The sequence below is a fragment of the Mobula hypostoma genome, chromosome 9 (assembly GCF_963921235.1).
Source record: "Mobula hypostoma chromosome 9, sMobHyp1.1, whole genome shotgun sequence".
In the NCBI taxonomy this organism is placed as follows: domain Eukaryota; kingdom Metazoa; phylum Chordata; class Chondrichthyes; order Myliobatiformes; family Myliobatidae; genus Mobula; species Mobula hypostoma.
The window spans coordinates 1,768,705-1,792,716 of NC_086105.1; the positions used below are offsets into that span (position 1 = coordinate 1,768,705).

The 24,012-nt window shown below is 43.5% G+C and overlaps 1 protein-coding gene across 2 annotated transcripts in view; it reads right to left on the bottom strand.

Annotated features, from left to right (window-relative positions):
• The window catches only part of polr3b (polymerase (RNA) III (DNA directed) polypeptide B), a 171,331-nt gene that overhangs the window by 60,236 nt on the left and 87,083 nt on the right, over positions 1–24,012 (bottom strand). For both annotated transcript variants that reach the window (XM_063057575.1, XM_063057576.1), the window contains 5 exons: positions 21,476–21,638; positions 16,907–17,060; positions 11,567–11,641; positions 5,585–5,683; positions 1,945–2,072 (listed from right to left, as the gene is read on the bottom strand). In XM_063057575.1, coding sequence (XP_062913645.1) covers positions 1,945–2,072; positions 5,585–5,683; positions 11,567–11,641; positions 16,907–17,060; positions 21,476–21,638 — 619 coding nt within the window. The remainder of the gene's footprint in view (positions 1–1,944; positions 2,073–5,584; positions 5,684–11,566; positions 11,642–16,906; positions 17,061–21,475; positions 21,639–24,012) is intronic.

Consider the following 24,012-nt stretch of genomic DNA (forward strand, 5'->3'; position numbering starts at 1 on the left):
TCAGCCCTTCCACCCCATCGACCGCGCCGCCCACCAACTCCCAATTTAATCCAAAGATAATCATGGGGCAGCATACATAGGTCAATTTATCTATTAACTTGTACAGCTTTGGACTGTGGGAGGAAATCGGAGCACCCGGAGAAAATGCAAGCATTCCATGGACTTCTCACAGATGATGTCAGAACTGAACTCCGATACCGATGTAATAGCGTCAGGCTAACTACGCTACCGTGGCATACATTTTTCAAGCTATCAATAATAATATGTCCTGGTACTGATGAACGAGAGGATACAATATATATCCTTTACTTTAATTCTGGGTAGTGTTATACTGTGGATATTCAGTGAAATTGTAGGAAGTGCACAGAGACATAAAAGGGGTAGTTATAGACATTTTTGACTTTGAGAAATCAGCTTATCGGCATTTCTCAGCAACAGAACCCTCACGTAACTCCGGGCCTACCTGTAGTTCCTAACACCACTCTACTCCAGAAACTCACTGAACAGAAATACCAAAATAACTCCTTTCTTAATGAGTGTAGGAAAAAGTTGAATAAGTTGGGACTTTACCTCCTCAAGAAGGCTCTTGGCCCAAAACAGTGCCTATTAATTCATTTCCATAAATGCTACCTGTCCTGCTGAGTTCCTCCGGCATGTTGCTCTAGGTTAGGTCTTCACGCCCCGGATCACAGGAGAAAGAGTGAAGACTTGACAGAGGTTTACAGAATCATGAGGGACATAGGGAGGGTAGATGTAAGCAGTCTTCTGAGGTTGGGTCATGGGTTAAGGGTGAAAGGTGAAGTGTTTAAGGAGAACCTGAGTGGCGAACTTCTTCACTCAGAGGGTGGTGAGAGTGTGGAATGAGCTGCCAGTGGAAGTGGTGGGTGTGGGATCTATTTTAACAGTTAAGAGAAGCTTGGATGAGAGGTGTACAGAGGACTATGGTCCAGGTGCAGGGTAACGTTACTCGGTAGAACAAGAGTTCAGCACGGACTAGACAGGCTGAAGAGCCTGCTTCTGCACTGTAGTGCTCTATAACATAGTATAGTGGTTAGTGTCCCTCTCACTATACCCCTTGCCCATCCTCTGGGCTTCCCCCCCTCCCCCTTTTCCTTCGCCCTGGGCCTCCTGTCCCATGATCCTCTCATATCCCCTTTGCCAATCACCTGTCCAGCTCTTGGCTCCATCCCTCCCCCTCCTGTCTTCTCCTATCATTTCAGATCTCCCCCCCCCCCACCACTTTCAAATCTCTTACTCTCTCTTCTTTCAGTTAGTCCTGACGAAGGGTCTCGGCCTGAAACATCGACTGTACCTCTTCCTAGAGATGCTGCCTGGCCTGCTGCGTTCACCAGCAATTTTTATGTGTGTTGCTTGAAATTCCAGCATCTGCAGATTTCCTCGTTTTACAGTGGTTACCACAATGCTTTACAGTGGTGGCAATCTGGGTTCAATTCCTCCTGCTGTACATGCTCGCCCTGACAGCACTGGGTTTCCTCTGGGTGCTCTGGTTTCCTCCCACATTCCAGAGACATACAAGCTGGTAGGTTAATTGGTCAATGGGTGTAACTGGATGGTGTGAACTTGCTGGGCTGGTAGGGCCTGTCACCGTGCTGCTTCTCTGTAAAAATTAAAGCTGACTCTAATGACAGTGCCAGATTCATACGCTTTTGTACAGTTCCTGAGTCAACCAGACAGTGGCAATCAACTCCCACCATTTTCCCTCCTCAAAATCTCTCTTTTTACATTCTCCTCTTTCTGCAAATTTCAGCCTTTTATCATTATAATTGCTTTTAACTGCCTTTCTCACTAGCTTGCAAATGTAGAAGAATACAGCTAAATATAGCGATGGATTCAATGTAGTGGGAACAAGTTACTTGCTCTAGTTCCCGGTTTGTCCTCTTGCAGGGAGGAGGGGAGCGGCTCTGCAAGGCCTGCAGCTCTTACCCATGGCCTGCTTGCCCATGGCACACTGGTAAGTGTTCCTTGGAGACTGGTTGTGGTGAGGGTAGGGAATGAGGCCAGCACATACTCCGAGGAGCGTAAATGGTTCAATCTCCAGGTGGGTTGTTGACCTACAGCAAAAAGCAGAAGAAATCTTATTCACTAAGCACAAAACACATTGCTCAAATACACACAGTAGCCACTTTATTAGGTACACCAACATCATCTGCTGCTATAGCCCACGCTCTTTAAGCTTCGACATGTTGCCCATTCAGCGATGGTCTTCTGCACCCCACTGTTGTAACACATGATTATTCGAGTTACTGTCGCCTTCCAGTCAGCTTGAACCAGTCTGGCCTTTCTCCTCCGACCTCTCGGTAACAAGGCATTTTCAGCCTCAGAACTGCTGCTCACTGGATTTTTTTTTTCTTTTTTACACTATTCTCTGTAAATTTTAGAGACTGTTGTGCATGAAAATCCTAGGAGTTCAGCAGTTTCTGAGATACTTACACCACCCTGTCTGGTACCAACAATCATTCCACGATCAAAGTCACTTAGGTCACATTTTTCTGCATTCTGATCTCTGATATGAACAACAACTGAAACTCATGACTGTGTCTGCATGCTTTTATGTATTGAGTTGCTGCTCAGTGGATTGGCTGATTAGATATTTGCATTAACCAGCAGCTGTACAGGTGTACCTAACAAAGTGGCCACAGAGTGTTAACAGACAGCAAAGCTTACACCACTACACTGTAACACACATCAAAGTTGCTGGTGAACGCAGTAGGCCAGGCAGCATCTGTAGGAAGAGGTGCAGTCGACGTTTCAGGCCGAGACCCTTCGTCAGGACTCTGCTGCATCCACCAGCAACTTTTATGTGTGTTGCTTGAATTTCCAGCATCTGCAGAATTCCTGTTGTTTGCGTTTTTAAAACCACTACACTGTGCCCATTATCTATTTCTACCAAATTTGTTCAACTATGAGTTTTTTTTTAAATTGGGAAATAATGTACTAGGAACACATAAGTAAGAATATTTTCACAAGTATTATTCCTGCTAAAGCAGGTGACCTAATCTGTGAGATTAAATATAATCGGGACTGAAATTACAAGGTGGAGGCAGATATGATGGAGGTTTAAGAGGCTCTTAAATAAGCAGGCAAGTGTGCAGAGAATGGAAGGATATGGACATTGTGTAATCAGAAGGGATTAGTTTTGTTAGGCATTTAATTACTAGTTTAATTAGTTTGGCACAGTATTCTGGGCCAAAGAGCCTGTTCCTGTGCTGTACTGATCTGTATGTGTTATTGGAAATTAATGGAATTGGGAGATATGGCTGGGAAAGGCAGGATCAGCTTTGTTCAGCAGGCCCCAGGGATTGGATTGATGATTCCTACTGCTATTTCTATTTCTCCTGCTAGAAGGTGAATGGGAAATGTGTTCAAAATTGCTGAAGGTTCTGATTCAGTGTATGAAGAGAAAGCATCCTGTGGCAGAGGGCAGTGACAAAAAGTTGTGTGGAATGAGGGTCAGTACAAAATGCTGGGGGACCTCAGCAGGTCAGGCGGCATCTATGGGGAGGAAGAAGGTTGATACCTGGCTCAAAATGGACCTGCTGCAGGTTTTCAAAATTGGTTAGGCAAAGAGCAGAGATTGTAGGAAGGACAGCTCCAGAGTGTGGACTCTAGCAGCAAAGTTCTCCCACCACCACCACCAACAGGTGATGACTGACGGCAGAATGAACAAAGAACATGAACCTGAGGGGCGGAATTTGAGGGAATTGTTCCCCTGGAGAGCCAGCAGAGACAGGGTGAGGCATGGCACTGGGTAAGACAGGCTTCAAAGTTCAAGTTGAAAGTAAATTTATGATCAAAGTACGTACATGTAACTATATACAATGCTGAGATTCACTTTCCTGTGGACGCTCACAGTAAATACAAAGAAACACAATGGAATCAATGTAAGACCGCACACAAGATAGAAAAGTAATCAATGTGCAAAAGTCAACCAACTGTGCAAATACAAAAAGAAAAAAGAAAAAAAAAGACTTGTGGACAGGTAAAGTTGAAAGAGGATGGAGACAAAGATGAGCAAAGGCTGCTGAGTTCAGAGGAAGGTGGGGGATAGAACCTGGTTTACTGTGGTATGGCACCAGGGTTCAGATAGATTGGTCTGGGCGATGAACTTCGCAACATACTGTACATCAGTAGTGACAAGCCCGATTCTGATCCTGAGTAATATTGTACTGATGGACTGAATGAGATATGGTAGCATAAATCTGGCTTTAGTAGAGAGGATTTGTTCATTTGGAAAGAAGAGTGAGGAATAAATTAAGGCATAAAACATAATGATAGAAACTGCTCTCTTTAATGGGAGAAACTGGAACAAGTTATCAAGGGCCCATACTGTCAGGCAGAAGGAACCACAGTATCAGAATCAGATTTAATTATCACAGTATGTTATTATCTGTGAATATTATTGTGTTAATATTATTTTATGTGCTATATGTGATACGTGTATGGTGCTTTGCATCTTGATCCCAGAGGAACGTTGCTTCATTTATCTGTATACATGTGTACAGTTGAATGACGCTAAACGTGAACTTGAACAAGTCTGACAACTTAAATCCGATACAAATCAGGAAATTGATAAAGAATTTCCTCACACTTGGGACTGGGAGGCTCCAGAGACTGAAGATATGGAACAGCTTCTTCCCCTCCACCATTCAATTTCTGAATGGACAATGAACCCATGAACACTATTTCAATATTTTTCCCTCTCTTTTTTCACTACTAATTTAATTTTCAATTTTTTAATATATACTTCTTATTGTAATTTATCATTTTTATTACTATTTTATGGCCCATTATTGCCTCCTGCAGACAAATCCAGGAGTGAAGCAGTAAATGCAAACTGTTATTGCAAAGGGGCCCTTAACCCGTTTTCCCATTTGCAGCATCTCAAGACTGTACTAACTGTTTAATAATAGCAGCTCCCAGGAGTATTTTAAATCTTTCTAATGTAATAATTAGCATTCACTCTCTTTAACGAATGGTGTTGCATGTAGTGGCGAAATACAACTGGTCTTGAACAAAATTCTCCACGAGAAGCAAAGTGGTTTAAAGTGAACTCTGAGTTTAAACTACACTGCGATTCAAATGATAAACCTGGCCCCAGCCCCATTCTCAGCTTCTCTGTGTGTGAGTGTGGTAAGGTTTGAGCAAATTGTACCTACAATTCTCTGAATTACATGCCCCTTTCTCATTGCTACCATCGGAGAGGAGGTACAGGAACCTGAAGACATACTCTCAACATTTCAGGACAAGCTTCTTTCCTTCCGCTAAAAGATTTCTGAATGTACAGTGAACCCATGAACACTATCTCATTATTTTTCCCTCTCTGCTTCCACTACTGATTTAATTTAATCTTCTTTTTGATATATACTTATGGTAATTTATAGATTTTATTATTATGTATTACAATGTACTGCTGCTGCAAAACAACACATTTCATGACACATGACGGTGATATCTGCCTCTCTTCCTAACATCCAGATATCACCATCGTAACAACATACCTTTGCACAGGATAAACAAGTTATAATTTAAACCTATTGATGATTTTGTGTAATCAATCACTCACGTATTGATCATGTGCTCATAAAGTGCAATGTAACAGTCATTTTCTTCATTGACATCAAGGTACTCCACCAACCCCTCATGCAGAAAATCTTCAAATGATCTGTAAATAAACAGTAAAAAAAATCAATCACTTATCACCCAGTTACATCTGCAGCACTTCATCAGATATTTTAATGGCAGGATTGGCCTTTATTTCCTACGATTAACTCCCCTTTAAATGTGATAACTGGACAATGTTGATAGCCTTCACAGAAAACTCAGCATTTCAATGGGGTTTGCAGATATTTTATGAATGGGATTGATTTTTTCCCACTTGCTCTCTCCCACCATAGTTTTCTGTCCTTTGCTCCAGTTCCCCTCCAGTATATTCAATCCAAGTATGTCAACCTGTCCCATTTCCACTCATTCCTGAATCCCGTCCAATCGAACTATTTTAAACTTTTCTTGTCACCTCTGTAACGGGGCGCTGAGAATTTGGGCAAGTATTCTATGTGAAAGAAAACCCTCCGTTCAAAAACAAATTTTCAACTTGTGTTATAGAAATCAATCAATCTCTTCTCCATGTGGCATTTCAGAGGACTTATCCTGGGCACAACACGCAAGAGCAATTACAAAGAAAACTCGGCAGCGCCTCTACTTTCTTAGGAGTTTATAAAGATTCGGCAAGACATCTATAACTTTAACCAACTAACATAGATGTGCAGTGGAGATTACATTGACTGGCTACAACACAGCCTGATAAGGAAACACCAATGCCCTTGAATGGAAAATCCTACAAAAAGTAGTGGATACAGCCCAGTCCATCACGGGTAAAGCCCTCCCAACCACTGAGCACATCCACATGGACAGTTGCCACAGGAAAGCTACACCCGTCATCAGGGACCCCTACCACCCAGGCCGTGCTCTCTTTGCGCTGCTGCCATCAAGGAAATGGTACAGGAGCCTCAAGACCCACACCACCAGGTTCAGGAACTGTTATTACCCCTCAACCATCAGGCTCTTGAATGACAGGGGATAACTTCACTCAGATTCACTTGCTCCAACACTGAACTTTTCCCTCAACCTATGAACTCATTTCCAAGGACTCTTCGTCTCATGTTCTCACTATTTATAGTTTATTTATTTATGTATTTATTCTTTCTTTCTGTATTTGCAGAGTTTGTATTTTGCACACAGGTTGTCCAGTCTGTTGGCGCAGTCTGTCATTGATTTTATTATGGTTATTGGAGTATGCTGGCAAGAAAATGAATCTCAGTGTTGTATATGATGACGTACAGTGCCTATTAAAAGTATTCTCCCCCCCACCCCCCGGAAGTTTTCATGTTTTATTGTTTTACAGCAGATTATTATTTAAATGTTAAAAGATTGCAGCATGCTGCTGTGCAGAGGGACTTGTGAGTACTTGTAAATGAATCACAAAAGGTTGGTTTGCAGGTGCAGCAGGCTGTCAAGAAGGCAAATGGGATGTTGGCCTTCATTGCTAGAGGGATTGAATTCAAGAGCAGGGAGGTTATGCTGCAACTGTACAGGGTACTGGTGAGGCCACACCTGGAGTATTGCGTGCAGTTCTGGTCTCCTTATTTGAGGAAGGATATACTGGCTTTGGAGGTACAGAGGAGGTTCACCAGGTTGATTCCAGCGATGAGGGGTTTAGACTATGAGGAGAGATTGAGTTGTCTGTGACTGTACTCACTGGAATTCAGGAGAAACATATAAAATTATGAAAGGGATACATAAAATAGAGGCAGGAAAGTTGATTCCACTGGTACGTGAGACTAGAACCAGGGGACATAGCCTCAAAATTCAGGGGAGTAGATTTAGGACGGAGATGAGGAGGAACTGCTTTTCCCAGAGAGTGGTGAACCTGCGGAATTCTCTGCCCAAATGAAGCAGTGGAGGCTATTTCAGTAAATATATTTAAGGTTGGATAGATTTTACATAGTAGGGAATTAAGGGTTATGGGGAAAGGCAGGTAGGTGGAGATGAGTCCACGGCCAGGTCAGCCATGATCTTATTGAATGGGGGAGCAGGCTCGATGGGCCAGATGGCCTACTCCTGCTCCTATATCTTATGTTCTTGACACTGAATCACAGTGGATTTAATTTGGCTTTTATTTGACACTGATCAACAGAAAAAGACTCTTTAGTGTCAAAGTGAAAACAGATCTCTACAAAGTGATCTAAATTACAAATATAAAACACAAAATAACTGACTGCATAAGTATTCACCGCCTTTAATCTGACACACTAAATCATCACTGGTGTAGCCAATTGGTTTTAGAAGTCACATAATTAGTTAAAAGGAGATTTGCTTTTGGAGACCTGTGTGCAGTCAAGTGTTTCAATTGATTGTAGTAAAACTACACCTGTATCTGGAAGGTCCAACTGCTGGCGAGTCAGTATCCTGGCAAAAATTATACCATGAAGACAAAAGAACACTCCAAGCAACTCCGGGAAAAGGCTCTTGAAAAGCACAAGGCAGGAGATGGATACAAGGACATTTCCAAGTCACTGAATATCCTTTGGAATACAGTTAAGAATCATCAAGAAATGGAAAGAATATAGCACAGCTGTAAATTTGCCTAGAGCCAACAGTGACCATACAAGAAGGGAACTAGTGAGGGAGGCCACCAAGAGACCTATGACAACTCTGGAAGAGTTACAAGCTTCAGTGGCTCAGATGGGAAAGACCGCACATACAACAACAGTTGCCCGGGTGCTTCACCAGTCACAGCCTTATGGGAGAGTGGCAAAGAGAAAGCCACCGTTGAAAAAATCTCACATGAAAACTCGGCTGGAGTTTTCCAGAAAGCATGTGGCAGATGCTGAAGTCAGTTGGAAGGTGGTTCTGTGGTCTGATGAAACCAAAACTGTGTTTTTTGGCTATCAGACTAAACACTGCACATCATCAAAAACTTACCAACACTACCGTGAAGCATGGTAGTGACTGTATTATGCTGTGGGGATGCTTCACTGCAGCAGGCCCTGAAAGGGCCTATGGTACGTGAGACTAGAACCAGGGGACATAGCCTCAAAATTCAGGGGAGTAGATTTAGGACGGAGATGAGGAGGAACTGCTTTTCCCAGAGAGTGGTGAACCTGCGGAATTCTCTGCCCAAATGAAGCAGTGGAGGCTATTTCAGTAAATATATTTAAGGTTGGATAGATTTTACATAGTAGGGAATTAAGGGTTATGGGGAAAGGCAGGTAGGTGGAGATGAGTCCACGGCCAGGTCAGCCATGATCTTATTGAATGGGGGAGCAGGCTCGATGGGCCAGATGGCCTACTCCTGCTCCTATATCTTATGTTCTTGACACTGAATCACAGTGGATTTAATTTGGCTTTTATTTGACACTGATCAACAGAAAAAGACTCTTTAGTGTCAAAGTGAAAACAGATCTCTACAAAGTGATCTAAATTACAAATATAAAACACAAAATAACTGACTGCATAAGTATTCACCGCCTTTAATCTGACACACTAAATCATCACTGGTGTAGCCAATTGGTTTTAGAAGTCACATAATTAGTTAAAAGGAGATTTGCTTTTGGAGACCTGTGTGCAGTCAAGTGTTTCAATTGATTGTAGTAAAACTACACCTGTATCTGGAAGGTCCAACTGCTGGCGAGTCAGTATCCTGGCAAAAATTATACCATGAAGACAAAAGAACACTCCAAGCAACTCCGGGAAAAGGCTCTTGAAAAGCACAAGGCAGGAGATGGATACAAGGACATTTCCAAGTCACTGAATATCCTTTGGAATACAGTTAAGAATCATCAAGAAATGGAAAGAATATAGCACAGCTGTAAATTTGCCTAGAGCCAACAGTGACCATACAAGAAGGGAACTAGTGAGGGAGGCCACCAAGAGACCTATGACAACTCTGGAAGAGTTACAAGCTTCAGTGGCTCAGATGGGAAAGACCGCACATACAACAACAGTTGCCCGGGTGCTTCACCAGTCACAGCCTTATGGGAGAGTGGCAAAGAGAAAGCCACCGTTGAAAAAATCTCACATGAAAACTCGGCTGGAGTTTTCCAGAAAGCATGTGGCAGATGCTGAAGTCAGTTGGAAGGTGGTTCTGTGGTCTGATGAAACCAAAACTGTGTTTTTTGGCTATCAGACTAAACACTGCACATCATCAAAAACTTACCAACACTACCGTGAAGCATGGTAGTGACTGTATTATGCTGTGGGGATGCTTCACTGCAGCAGGCCCTGAAAGGCTTGTGAAGGTAGAGGGTAAAATGAATGCAGCCAAATACAGGGAAATCCTGGAAGAACACTGGATGCAGTCTCCAAGAGAACTGCAACTTGGCAGAAAGTTTAGCTACACAGGAATGGCTCAAGAACAACAAAGTTAACATCCTGAAGTGACCAAGTCAGAGTCCAGACCTGACTTGGCCTGGATACTGACAAGTCAGAATACTGACTTGAAGGGGGTGAGTAATTATGCAATCAATTATTTTGTGTTTAATGATTGTAATAAATTTAGACCAATCTGCAGAAATTTGTTTTCACTTTGACACAAAAGAGTCTTTTCTGCTGATCAGTGTCAAAAAAGCCAAATTAACTCCACTGTGATTCAATATTGTAAATCGATAAAACATGAAGACTTCCAAGGGGAGGTGGTGAATACTTTTTATAGGCACTATATGGTTTGAATGAAAATTAAACTTAATTTGAACTGATTTGAAGATTCCAAATGTTTCTGCATCCGCCTGCTGCCTAATTCCAGTGTAAAGTTCCAGTCTGGGGTACGTTTCCATTCTCTGTACCTTTGCCTCAACACACATCACCCTCTCACCTCCACCCGCCCTCTTTCCCACCCCCCCCTTTACACAGGATAGACCATAAGGTCAATAAGACATAGGAGTAAAGCTAGGCCATTTGGTGCATTGAGTCTGCTCTGCCATTCTACCATGGCTCATTTATTATCCCCCTCGACCCCATTCTCCTGCCTTCTCCCTGTAACGTTTGACACCCTGATTAATCAAAAACCCATCAACCTCCACTTTAAATATACCCAGTGACTTGGCCTCCACAGCTGACAGTGGCAAACTCCTCCTTATCTCTATTCTCAACACACGTCCCTGTATTCTAAGGCTGTGCTCTCGGGCCCTAGACTTACCCACTATAGGAATTATCCAGTCTACCATCCACTCGATCTAGGCCTTTCGATATTCAAAAGGATGGTTGGGAGCTCTGCTAAGCAGATCTTTTGAGCACTCGGCTAATTGGACAAGGCCATTCAGTTTACCACTGATGACAAAAACTTTGATTTGGTCAGGAACCCTACCCTTGTAAATCAGGCATATTGGGATTCCTGGCTCATCAGAATGCAGCTCACACAACCCACACTCCAAGCCCAAGACAGTGAAGCTCACAACCCCTCCTCAAACTCCAAGAGCATTTGATGGCTCTGGGCCTGCACTCATTGGAGTTTAGAAGAATGAGGAGATCTCATTGAAATCTATTGAATATTGAAAGGCCGAGATAAAGTGGATGTGGAGAGGATGTTTCCAATAGTGGGCGAGTCTAGGACCAGAAGACACAGCCTTAGAATAGAGAGATGTCCATTTAGAACCGAGATGAGGAGGAACTTCTTTAGCCAGAGGGTGGTGTATCTGTAGAATTCATTGCCACAGATGGCCGTGGAGGCCAGGTCAATGGGTATATTTAAAGAGCAGAGTGATAGGGTCTTGATTAATAAGGGTGTCAAAGGTTACCAGGAGAAGCCAGGACAGCAGGGTTGAGAGGGAAAGTAAAGCAGCCATGATGGAATGGTGGAGCAGATATAATTGGCTGAATAGCCTAATTCTGCTCCTACGTCTTATCCAGACAGTAGAGTTGATTCCAGCCACGCTCCCTCCCCGCATTTCAAGCCCCAGACAGGGCAGCTCAGCCAGCATCTTTTCCCCCATATCAAGAAGCAAGGCCCAACAGTCACCACACTGCCACTGAACAGATAAAGACAGATTACCTGTATCCCTGAGAGAGCTCGTCAATGTGCTTGTTTGTCACGGCTGGTTTTCCATTCCTCACAATGATGTACGGTCTAAACACGTTAATCAGAAATTCTCCATCAAAAAAGGAACTCAACCAATGACTGTATTCAGTACAAAGACAGCAAACGGTCAGTTCCACACCATCTCAGAACCAATCATAAACATGTGAGGATATTTTCAACTTTCAAATTTTCAACTTAATTACAAACGCTATTTATCTCCTTGTTACAGCAAATTTTACATAATTGCTGGTCAATAAATCACATCCATAATATGTACTGGACAGCTTAACATAACCAAAATAGCACTCTACTAACCTAACCTAACCACATAAACTGGACTGACATCGCAGGGAGGGCTGCAAAGTAAGTATCTGTACTAAAGGAACACAGAACAGTACAGCACAATGCAGACCCTTTGGTCCATGATGTTGTGCTGACCTTTTAACCTACTCTGTAAGATCAATCTAACACTTTCCCCCTGCATAGCCCTCCATTTTTCTATCATCCACTCATCTATCTGAATGCCCCTAATGTATCTGCCTCCACCACCATCCCCAACTGCATATTCCATGCACCCACCACTCTCTGTGTAAAAAACCTGCCACTGACATCCCCCTATACTTTGCTGCAACCGCCTTAAAATTATGCCATTTCAGCTCTGGGGAAAAAGTCTCTGCTGTCCTCAAATGCCATTTAGTAGCAATAAACTATCAAATGGTGAGTAACAAGGGGGAGCCACGTTGAGAGAGACAGAGCATTGATTGACCAAGTCACTGCTAGAGCAGCAAAACTGAAGTATTACTGCACTGTTTGCTCATTATATGCTGTGTCGTATGACATAGGCGACCATGGTCTTCACATGACCATGATTATTCTTTGCGAATTTTTCTACAGAAGTGGTTTGCCTTTTTCTGGGCAGTGTCATTACAAGATAGGTGACCCCAGCCTCTTCAGAGATCGTCTGCCTGATGTCAGCGGTCGCATAACCAGGACTTGTGATATGTACGGGCTGCTCATACAAATACCCACCACCTGCTCCCATGACTTCATGTGACCCTGATCGGGGGGCTAAGCAGATGCTACACCTTGTCCAAGGGTGACCTGCAGGATAGCGGAGGGAAGGAGCACCTCACAACTCCTTTGGTAGAGACCCCGCCACCCATACGGTATAATGTAATACTATGAAAAGCAGCTGCCTACCATCAGAGGTGCTGTTCCTGTCACCTCATTATATGTAAGGAGGATGTGAAGGCTTTGTGGAGGAGGTAGAAGAGGCTCACCAGGATGCTGCCTGAATTAGTAGGTGTGTGCTACAAGGAGAGGTTGGACACTTGTGAGTTAATGACTCTGGAGTGTTGGCGACCTGAAAGAAGTTTATAAAATTAAAAGAGGCATACAGAGTGTGGAAATGCCAAATAACGGAGACCATAGGTTTAAGGTGAGAGAAAGAACATTTAAAGATTTGTAATTATTTTTGAACACAGAATGACAGTTCCTGGAACACGCTTCCAGGAGAGGTGGTGGAAGCAGATTCGATAAAAAGGCATTTAGATCTGCACGTGGATATGGAGGGAAGGGAGGGATGTGGATCATGTGCAGGCAGCTGGGATGAGCTAAATCTGGCATCATGGCTGGCACGGACATGTTGGGCCGAAGGGCCCGCTCCTGGGATGTGCGTCCAAAATGCAGATTACTTTCTGCTGGAGAATCTAGAGCGACTTAGCAACTGTTCTAAACCAAAAGCCTCACTCTGTCCCTCTTGGCCTCTAATTTTCTAGTGATGCAAGTCACTGGAGATATTCAGCAGATCGGGTTGTATTTGCAGAGAGGAACAGAGTTAACTCTTCAGGCTGAAGAACTTACATTTGATAAACAGAGATCAAACTGAACATTAGCTCTGTTTCTCTCTCCAGAGATGCTGTCTGACCTGTTGAGTATTTCCAACATTCCTGTTTTGAATTCCATTGGTCCTGGTCTGGCTCTGAGTCAGATGTTTGAATGTACACAACATTATTAAATTTACACAACAGCATTGCCATTGAAAAATATTAAAAAGATCATTTTGTAATATAATATTGTAATGATTAAGGTTATGGATGACTGCACGCTGTGCAATTTTACATCAAATGCAGAATGTAAACACAAGGAGAACAGTGAAATCCACCGCCTTGTCTGCATCAACAGTGTGTGTCACTGAAAAGGCTCAGATCTGTAAAGTCAATGAAGGTGAGACTTGGTGAACAGTTTCAGATCTTGCTCCTTGCAGCATTCGGCGGGGAGCATGGACTCTGGTGTTCTCCATCACCATTGCCAAGAGGAACCCACCAGCACAAAGGCTGGTATGTGACATCTGACCATCAGCAAACTGTCTGTTCATACAGTCAGCTCTAGTGAAGGGTAGAAGGTAAATACTAGGTAGCTATACAAAATAAAGTACACACACTTGTCAGACATTTAATGAGCACTTCTTTAAAAGTTAAGCACTGTATCAGAACAATACTTTGAAATCCTACAGGACAGATTGGATAGAATTTTCGATAAGCCCTCTTGAATAATACCAGAGAGAGATGAGCATTTTTCCAGCAGTGAAGTGAACCGACAACTGGGGAAGGAAGAGGTTTTAACTAGTTCACCTTTTTAAAATGGAGACATCCTACCCAGATGTATCACGCCTTGGCGTGGCAACTACTCATGTCACAGACCACAACAAACTGTGGAAAGTTATGGACACAGCTCAGCACATCGTGGAAACTAACCTTCTCTCTTGTCTACACTTCTTACTGCCTTGGTAAAGCAGCCAGCATAATCAAAGACGTCATGCATCTCGGATAGTCTCTCCTCTTACCCTTCTATCAGGCAGAAGATGGAAAACACTGAAAGCATGTACCACCAGACTCAAGGACAGCTTCTATCCTGCTGTTATAACACTATTCAATGGTTTCCTGGTACGATAAGATGGCACTTTCGACCTCACAATCTACCTCATTATGGCCTTGAATCTTATTGTCTATCTGCACTGCACTTTCTATGTAGCTGCTACCCTTTATTCCGCATTCTGTATTTGTTTTATTGTTGAGTGCCCCTTATCCAAAATGCTTGGGGCTGGAAGTGTTTTAAATTTTGGAATATATAATGAGGTAGTTTAGGATCCCCATCATTTCTGACTCTGAGTTTATGTGCTACTGGTAAGCAGTCTTTTTTTTACCCTTGTTCATCACACGTAAGTACTTAACAGTAAAAATTATTGCATATAATGAAAATACAAAGTGTGCAGGGTAACAAAAGCAGTACAGCAGCATCGGGAGAGTACCTGAATCAGCTGTTGAACAACAACGAACAACGGCAGGTTGTCTGCCTCCACATGCGATGCCGTGTTTTGATTAAAAATTGACAGTTTTTTGCTGTATTATTGTATTTTACTTTTTTTTAAAGGTTTTATGTAAGGTATAAAATCAAAAGATTGAACTGAATTACAAGTAAGTGTAATGTAATGTAAACTGAAAAAAATCAACAATTTATTTTTAACGGAATACATTTTATGGTCAAACAGGGGATATCAAACTCAGATATCACGCAAAAATAATATGTTTTGTAATTACCAAAAAAAAATGATCTTCACTTACAACAGAAGATAACTGCAGCACCAAACATGACAACTACATCAGGTCTGAGAAACTCGAGGGAGAGTACGTCATTGTGAGGAGGAACCTGGAAGTGGGTGCTCTCGGGGTGAGGAGACACTGTGCTGGATGACATTTACAGTGTTGTCTGCCTCATTAACATGGGTTTTTTGTTGTGGCAATCTTTCTTTGATTTTATAAACTGACATGATTTCTTGCTCTGTTATGAATGCATGCTGCTCTAACCCTTCAACAAGTCCATTACACTTTCACCATGTCGTCTATGGGCAACTTTTCTACTGTGTTCACAACATCATCTTCACCATCGTGATCACCATGATTCAGAACTATTTCAGCTATTTCACCATCAGTCACTGAATGAACAACTGCAGCCTCATGTTCAATATCCACTTCCTCCAGCTTACTGACAGACTCTGAAGGTATTCCTTTTGCATATGGAAGGAGTTCCGACATCCTCTTTTTCTCATTTGACAACAGTACGTAACCCTTCAAACTCATCACTTTGCTCCTGTGAGGGTATGTGAGGTCAATTCTCAGAACTGACCGTGGCGCAAAGACCTGTGCATAACCTCCCAGCACCTTGTGGAATTTTCCATTTGTGACACCGTGTCAGTGCTCAAAAAAAATTATCTGTATGAATGGTATGCAAATGCAAGGCAACTTTTGCACCCTAACTTGGTGCATGCGACAAAAATAAACTAGTTATTATGTGCAGTTCCGGTCACTAATTAATTTTCAATACACGGGGTTTGGGGTTCAGGGAAAGATGATTTCTGTTGGTCTGAATGAGTTGTGGAAACCTTGAAGACCAATTCAGTTTATTGAGGTGGTGAATCGCTACCGTTGCAGGTGCTAACGGGACCATTTCGCAAACTGCAGAGTATGAGAACACAAACAGGCAATTCAGCCCCATTCACTGCCGCTGGAGTTCACAAACCACAAAAGCCATCTTACCTCACCTAATCAGCAGATCTTTCATTCTGGTATACTTGTGTATTGTGTTCCATTCTGGTTGCCTCATTATAGGAAGGACGCAGAAGCTTTAAAGGAGGAGCAGAGGAGATTTACCAGGAAGCTGCCTGGATTAGCGAGCATGTCTGATGAGGGTAGGCTGAGTGAGCTCAGGCTTTTCTCTTTGGAGTGAAGGAGGATGAAAGGTGACTTGATAGAGGTGTACAAGACAATGAACGGCATAGATAGAATGGATAGCCAGAGACTTTCTCCCAGGGTGAAAATGGATAATACAAGGGAGCAGAGTTCAAGGTGATTGGAGGAAAGTATAGGAGGGATTTCAGTGGTAAGTTTTTTTTACGCAAAGAAAGGTGGGTGTATGAAATGCCCTGTCAGGTGTGGTGGTAGAGGCAGATACATTAGGGACATTTATGAAACTCTTAGATAGGCACATTGATGATAGAAAAATAGAGGGCTATGTGTGAGGAAAGGGATAGATTGATTTTACAGTATGTTAAAAGGTCAACACAACATCATGGGCCGAAGGGCCTGTAATGCTCTATGTTCATACGCCAGTAAAATCACTGCATTACTGACCACCCCGCCTTTAGCTGCCTGGCCCCAATCTACAGAATTCTCTTCCTAGTCTTCCACGTCTCACTCTCCTTCCCTTCCTCAGCAGCTGGAGATATTGGAAAGTCTGCATTTGACTGGTAGGTACCTGCAAAGTCTGCCTCCGTCTGAGGAAATATACACACAGCGGTCCGTCAGGTTGGTAGAGATGGAGACAAACTCGTTGATGTAACCGGCTCGTCGCATCAGCCGGAATGTTTTCACCAGCTTCTGATGATTGCGTATTACACCCAGGATGTTACCTAATCAGATCAGCACAGGAAGAGGAATTACGTACCAATGTAGTGTTAAACTAAGTTCCTGAAACAGTCACACACAAGCTCACAGTAAAAGAGCAAAAATCTGCTGGAAAGACTCTGGAGTAGCGGAGGCTGACGGGACATCTGATAAGAGGTTTATTAGATTATGAGAGGCACAGAGAGAATCTTTTACCCAAAACTGAAATATCTAAAACCTGAGGGCATGCAATTAAAGTGAGGGGGATAGGAACGGAGATATGAGGGTCATTTTTTTTACCACAGGAATACACTATCTAGTGTGGTGGTAGAAGCAGAAGCATTAGACTTTGAAGAGACGTTTAGATAGGCAGATAAATGTGAGGAAAATGGAGGGATACGGACATTCTGTAGGCAGAAGAGATTAGTTTAGTTAGCCATTTGATTACTAATTTAATTGGAACGACACAACATTGAGGGCCAAAGGATCTGTTCATGTGCTGTACTGTTCTCTGTTCTACGTAACTCAGCAGGCCAGGCGGCAGCTGTGGAGGGAAATTGAAAATTGATGTTTTATGTGGATAGTCTTCATCTTTAAAGAAAGAGGCTATTTGGCCAATTGTGGTAGTGCCAGCTCTGTGCAAACTTTTTCAGTTTAGATCCACATCCCATTTTTCACTTCCTAATAATGTGAATTATTTCTCTCCCAGCGCATATCCATTTGCCTTCAGAGAAAGTACAAGTTCAAGTTTATTCTCATCTGAACATATATACGTCTGCAACTTTCCCAGTAAATGCCACAAATGGTGAGGGGTGGGGGAGGCAGACCCCGGTGATTCTCTTGCAGTTTTTACTATCCCCTATAGGTCCTGAGGTCTGATGCCCTGCAGCTTTCGAAGCACACAATGATGCAGCCAGACAGGAATCAGATAGGATTCTGATTCCTTTCTAAATCCGTGATCCAGATTTTAACAGCCCTGTGTTGTGAAACCCAGCAAAGCGTTTCAATGACTCTCTGGGTTCACGAATCATGAACCGGAGTTTGAGGCCTAATATCTGGGGTCCTGCCTATGGCGATTCTGGATTTCAAGGCCTGATATTCAGTGATCAGCACGTCATGGGATCTCTGCTGAGAAAGATTAGGACGTGAGGACAAATCGGAGGTCTGGAGGTTGAGGCCCAGTGGTCCAATCCGAATGTACTTCCTCCACCACCACCCTCTGCCTTCTGCAGGCAAGCCAATTCTGAATCCACCTGGCCAAACTTCCCTGGATCCCATGCCTTCTGACTTTCTGAATAAGCCTACTGTGTGGAACCTTGTCAAATGCCTTACTAAAATCCATACAGATCACATCCACTGCTATATGCCTATATGCCTAGTCTATATGCCTATATGCCTAGTCACCTCCTCAAAGAGCTCTATCAAGCTTGTTAGACACAATCTGCCCTTCACAAAGCCATGCTGACTGTCCCTGATCAGACCATGATTCTCTAAATGCCCACAGATCCTATCTCTAAGAATCTTTTCCAACAGCTTTCCCACCACAGACGTAAGGCTCACTGGTCTATAATTACCCGGACTATCCCTACTACCTTTTTTGAACAAGGGAACAACATTCGCCTCCCTCCAATCCTCCAGTACCATTCCCGTGGACAACGAGGACATAAAGATCCCAGCCAGAGGCTCAGCAATCTCTTCCCTCGCCTCGTGGAGCAGCCTGGGGAATATTCCGTCAGGCCCCGGGGACTTATCCGTCCTAATGTATTTTAACAACTCCAACACCTCCTCTCCCTTAATATCAACATGCTCCAGAACATCAACCTCACTCATATTGTCCTCACCATCATCAAGTTCCCTCTCATTGGTGAATACCGAAGAGACGTATTCATTGAGGACCTCGCTCACTTCCACAGCCTCCAGGCACATCTTCCCACCTTCATCTCTAATCGGTCCTACCTTCACTCCTGTCATCCTTTTGTTCTTCACATAATTGAAGAATGCTTTGGAGTTTTCCTTTACCCTACTTGCCAAGGCCTTCTCATGCCCCCTTCTTGCTCTCCTCAGCCCCTTCTTAAGCTCCTTTCTTGCTACCCTATAATCCTCAATAAACCCATCTGATCCTTGCTTCCTGAACCTCATGTATGCTGCCTTCTTCCACCTCACTTGTCACCCATGGTTCCTTCACCCTACCATTCTTTATCTTCCTCACTGGGACAAATTTATCCCTTACATCCTGCAAGAGATCTCTAAACATTGACCACATGTCCATAGTACATTTCCCTGAAAAACATCATCCCAATTCACACCTGCAAGTTCTAGCCTTATAGCCTCATAATTTGCCCTTCCCCAGTTAAAAATTCTCCTGTCCTCTCTGATTCTATCCTTTTCCATGATAATGCTAAAGGCCAGGGAGCGGTGGTCACTGTCCCCCAGATGCTCACCCACTGAGAGATCTGTGACCTGACCCGGTTCATTACCTAATACTAGATCTAGTATGGCATTCCCCCTCGTCAGCCTGTCAACATACTGTGACCGGAATCTGTCCTGGACACACTTAACAAACTCTGCCCCATCTAAACCATTGGAACTAATCAGATGCCAATCAATATTAGGGAAGTTAAAGTCACCCATGATAACAACCCTGTTATTTTTGCACCTTTCCAAAATCTGCCTCCCAATCTGCTCCTTGTTATCTCTGCTGCTACCAGGGGGCCTACAGAATACCCCCAGTAGAGTAACTGCTCCCTTCCTGTTCCTGACTTCCACCCATACTGACTCAAAAGAGGATCCTGCTACATTACCCACCCTTTCTGTAGCTGTAATAGTATCCCTGACCAGTAATGCCACCCCTCCTCCCCTTTTTCCGCCCTCTCTATCCCTTTTAAAGCACTGAAATCCAGGAATATTGAGAATCCATTCCTGCCCTGGTGCCAGCCAAGTCTCTGTAATGGCCACTACATCATCATTCCATGTATGTATCCAAGCTCTCAGTTCATCACCTTTGTTCCTCAATGAATGAACGATACAGAGAGACGTACAGGAACAGAGAAGCTTGGGATGCATGTTTGTATGCACAGATTGTATGGACAGCCGAGAGGCGAGAATGACTGATACCAGGGCATCACTTTCAGGTGACTGGAGGAAAGTATAGGGTGCATGTTGTTGGTAAGTTAACTACACAGAGAATAGTGAGTGCAAGGAACATACTCCCAGGAGTGGGGGGGGGGGGCGGGGAAGAAGAGGGATGGTGAAGGTGGATATATTAGGGACATTTAAGTAACTTTTAGATAGGCTCATGGGTGATTAAAAATAATAGAGTGCTATGTTTCAGAAAAGGTTAGACTGATCAAAGAGTAGGTTAAAGGGTTGGCATAACATTGTGGGCCCAAGTGTTATGCTGTAGTGTTCTATATAACAGGCAGGATAGAGAAAGGAGAGTTGGTGGATGTCCCTGCAACACTGAGTGTGTGTTTTCAGGCTCCTCAACGAGAAGAGGGCATTTCTGGGTGTCAGAACGCCTTAGTGGTGGATGCCACTATTTTGAGGCGTTGCCTTTTGAGGGTGTCCTGGATACTGGGAGGCCAGCCCCCATGATGGAGCTGGCTGAGCTTACAACTTTCTGCAGCTTTTTCTGATCCTGTGCAGTGGCCCCTCCACACCAGATGGTGATGGAACCAGTCAGAATCCTCTCCATGGTACACAGTAAAATGGATCAAAATGTAAGTGTATCTGCTATCCCTGCTCGGGCTGACAATTGAAATACTCTCCTAGCTGCCTTCTGTGTGCAGGGAGACTACCACCCAAGAGAACACTGAGACAGAGATATACGGACTAGAGTAGACTGCTCTGGAAATGCGTAACGTCAGAGACTCAGTGCAGATCTGCAGAGGTTTCACTCAGTCAGCCTGAAGCAAAGTTACCCCAGAGAGCATTTGCAGTTCACGTATCCCGGATCCTGGATCAGAGTCCCGATGAAGGGTCTCAGCCCAAAACATCAACTCTTTATTCTTCTCCATCGATGCTGTCAGACCTGCTGAGTTCCTGCCAAACGGTTTTGGCCCAAAATGCCGACTGTGCTTTTTTCCATAGATGCTACCTGGCCTGCTGAGTTCCTCCAGCATTTTGTGTGTGTTGCTCGGATTTCGAGCATCTGCAGATTTTCTCTTGCTGCGGAGACCCTTTAGAGTTTTGTGTGTGTTGCTCTGGATTTCGAGCATCTGCAGAAACTCCTGTGTTTAATATTCTTATTCTGTGTATAAGCAGAATTTTACTATTGTTCCTGTGTAGGTTGGGGCTGTGTACTATGACAGCTTGGTTCACTGTAAGATTCTTTTGTGCGTGTTTTCCTGGATCTGTCTATGTTCTATAACATAATGCATGTGCCTGTTTCACGGTACATTCAAAATTATGAGTAACAAAAACTGCTCAGGACATCACTTACCATTGAGAAACACAATGAAGACATTTGGATATGAAAGTTCCTCCCCACAAAGCAGATTGACATCTTCAACACCAAGATTGAAGGCCAGTTTAATAATAGGAGCATCCTCCATGTCTGTGGTGATGTGTGTCATCAGAGCCAAATTCTTCACCAAACCACAAGCCTGCAGTACGAGGACAGAAATTGCACCATTTAAAGATCATACAGCACGCAGGATGGAGTCCCGGGGTTCAAGATTTGTTTCTAAGTTCAAAGTAAATACAAAGATACACCACAGAATCAACTAAAAGCTACATACAATTCAAAAAAAGTGTGCAAAAGATAACAATCTGCAGATATATAAAAAAATTAATAATAATAAATAAGTAATAACTATCAAGAGCATAAGTTGCAGAGTCCTTGAAAGCAAGTCCAAAGGTTATGGGAACAGTTCAGTATCAGGGTGAGTGAAATGATTCCCTCTGGTTCAAGAGCCTGATGGTTGAGGGGTATTAACTAGTGAACCTGGTGGTGAGGGTCCTGAGGCTCCTGTACCCCTTTCCTGATGGTTGAGGGGTATTAACTAGTGAACCTGGTGGTGAGGGTCCTGAGGCTCCTGTACCCCTTTCCTGATGGTTGAGGGGTATTAACTAGTGAACCTGATGGTGAGGGTCCTGAGGCTCCTGTACCCCTTTCCTGATGGCAGCAGCGAGAACTGGACTATTTGGCCATCTCACATCCATTCTCCTGCCTTCTCCCCCTAACATCTGACACACTGACCAACCATAAACAAATCAACCTCCACTTTAAATATATCCAAAGAGTTGGAGAGCATGGTTTGGATGGTGGTGGTGGGCAGGGAGGGCTTGAAGATGGACATTGCCTGATGGGTGCTGAAGAGAAAGGCAGGCAAAAACATCAGAGGCTCGGAACTGAATGCCAGATTGCTGATGCTGGAATCTGGACTGCCGGTGGCCTGACCAATCTCCTCCAAAGCAAAAGAATACCATCCAATAGGTTATAAAAACCAGAATAAAGAATGTGGTAGGATCAGCAGCCAGAGTTCTAGATCACTGATCCAGAGACAAGTCAACTCCATGATGACATCTGAGAAACTTATTTCATGTTAGTAAGTGAAGGTATCAGTGACCCTGAAACTGGTGGATTGCTGCAAAACACAGTGGTAATTAGAGCACAGGACAGGAGTGTACAGCACAGAGCAGGCCCTTTGGCCCACAACATTATGCTAACCTTTTAACCTACTCCACAATCAATCTAGTTCTCCCTTCCACATCACACTCCATTTCCTCTATCAACCATGAGCCTATCCGCTGGCTGGTGGCGTAGTGGCATCAGCACCAGACTTCGGAGCGAAGGCTCCTGAGTTCAAATCCAACCAGCTCCCTTGCACGCTTTCCATCCGTGCTGGGTTGAGCGTCGAGCTAGCAACTCGGCCTCGTAAAAATAAGAAAGCCTGCTAAAAAAACGCCGTCATGACGGCGTCCCGATGACTCCACTCGGAATTAAGGATTTTAAAAAAAAGTGAGCCTATCTAAGTTTCTTAAATGTTCCTAATATATCGAACTCTACCAGCATCCCCTGGAGCACGTTCCACGTACCTACAACTCACTGTGTAAAAAATCTACTTCAGATATCCCCCCTGTATATTCCTCCAATCACCTTAAAATTATGCCCCTTGTATTTGTCAGTTCCACTCTGAGGAAAAAAAACTCTGGCTGTCCACTCCATCCATGCCTCTATCAAATCACTTTGCATTTTCCTTCATTGCAAAGATAAGACACATTTTCTAACCCAGGCAGCATCTCCTCTAAAGCTTCCATATCCTTCCTATAATGAAGTGACCATCCTTTCTAATAATATCCTTTCTACAATAAGGAGACCAGAACTGAACACAATAACTGGTTCATTATAGTCACACGTACCGGGGTCCAGTGAAAAGGGACGGATGGTAAAAAAGTAAAGATAGCGTGCAGTCAGACTGTCAGGAAGGGCAGGCAGGTGATGGGACTTAGTTACAGCCAACAGGCTAAGTATCAAAACATTAGGGATGCAGAATCAGAAAGGATTGCAAATACAGTACTCAAAGTATTGTATCTAAATGCACGTAGTATCAGGAAATAAGCTGGATGATCTTGTTGCACTATTACAGATTGTCAGGTATGATGTTGTGGCCATCACTGAATCGTGACTGAAGGATGGTTGTAGTTGGGAACTGAATGTCCAAGGTTACATGCTATATAGGAGGGATAGGAAGGTAGGCAGAGGGAGAGGCATGGCTGTGCTGGTAAAGAATAGAATCGAATCAGTAGAAAGATGTGAGATATGATCAGAAGCAGGCTTTTTCCACTGAGGCAAGGGGAGAAAAAAACCAGAGGACATGGGTTAAGGGTGAGGGGGGAAAAGTTTAAAGGGAACATTGGGGGGGGGCTTTCTTCACACGGAAAGTGGTGGGAGTATGGAATGAGCTGCCAGACGAGGTGGTAAATGCGGGTTCATTTTAACATTTAAGAATAAATTGGACAGATACATGGATGGGA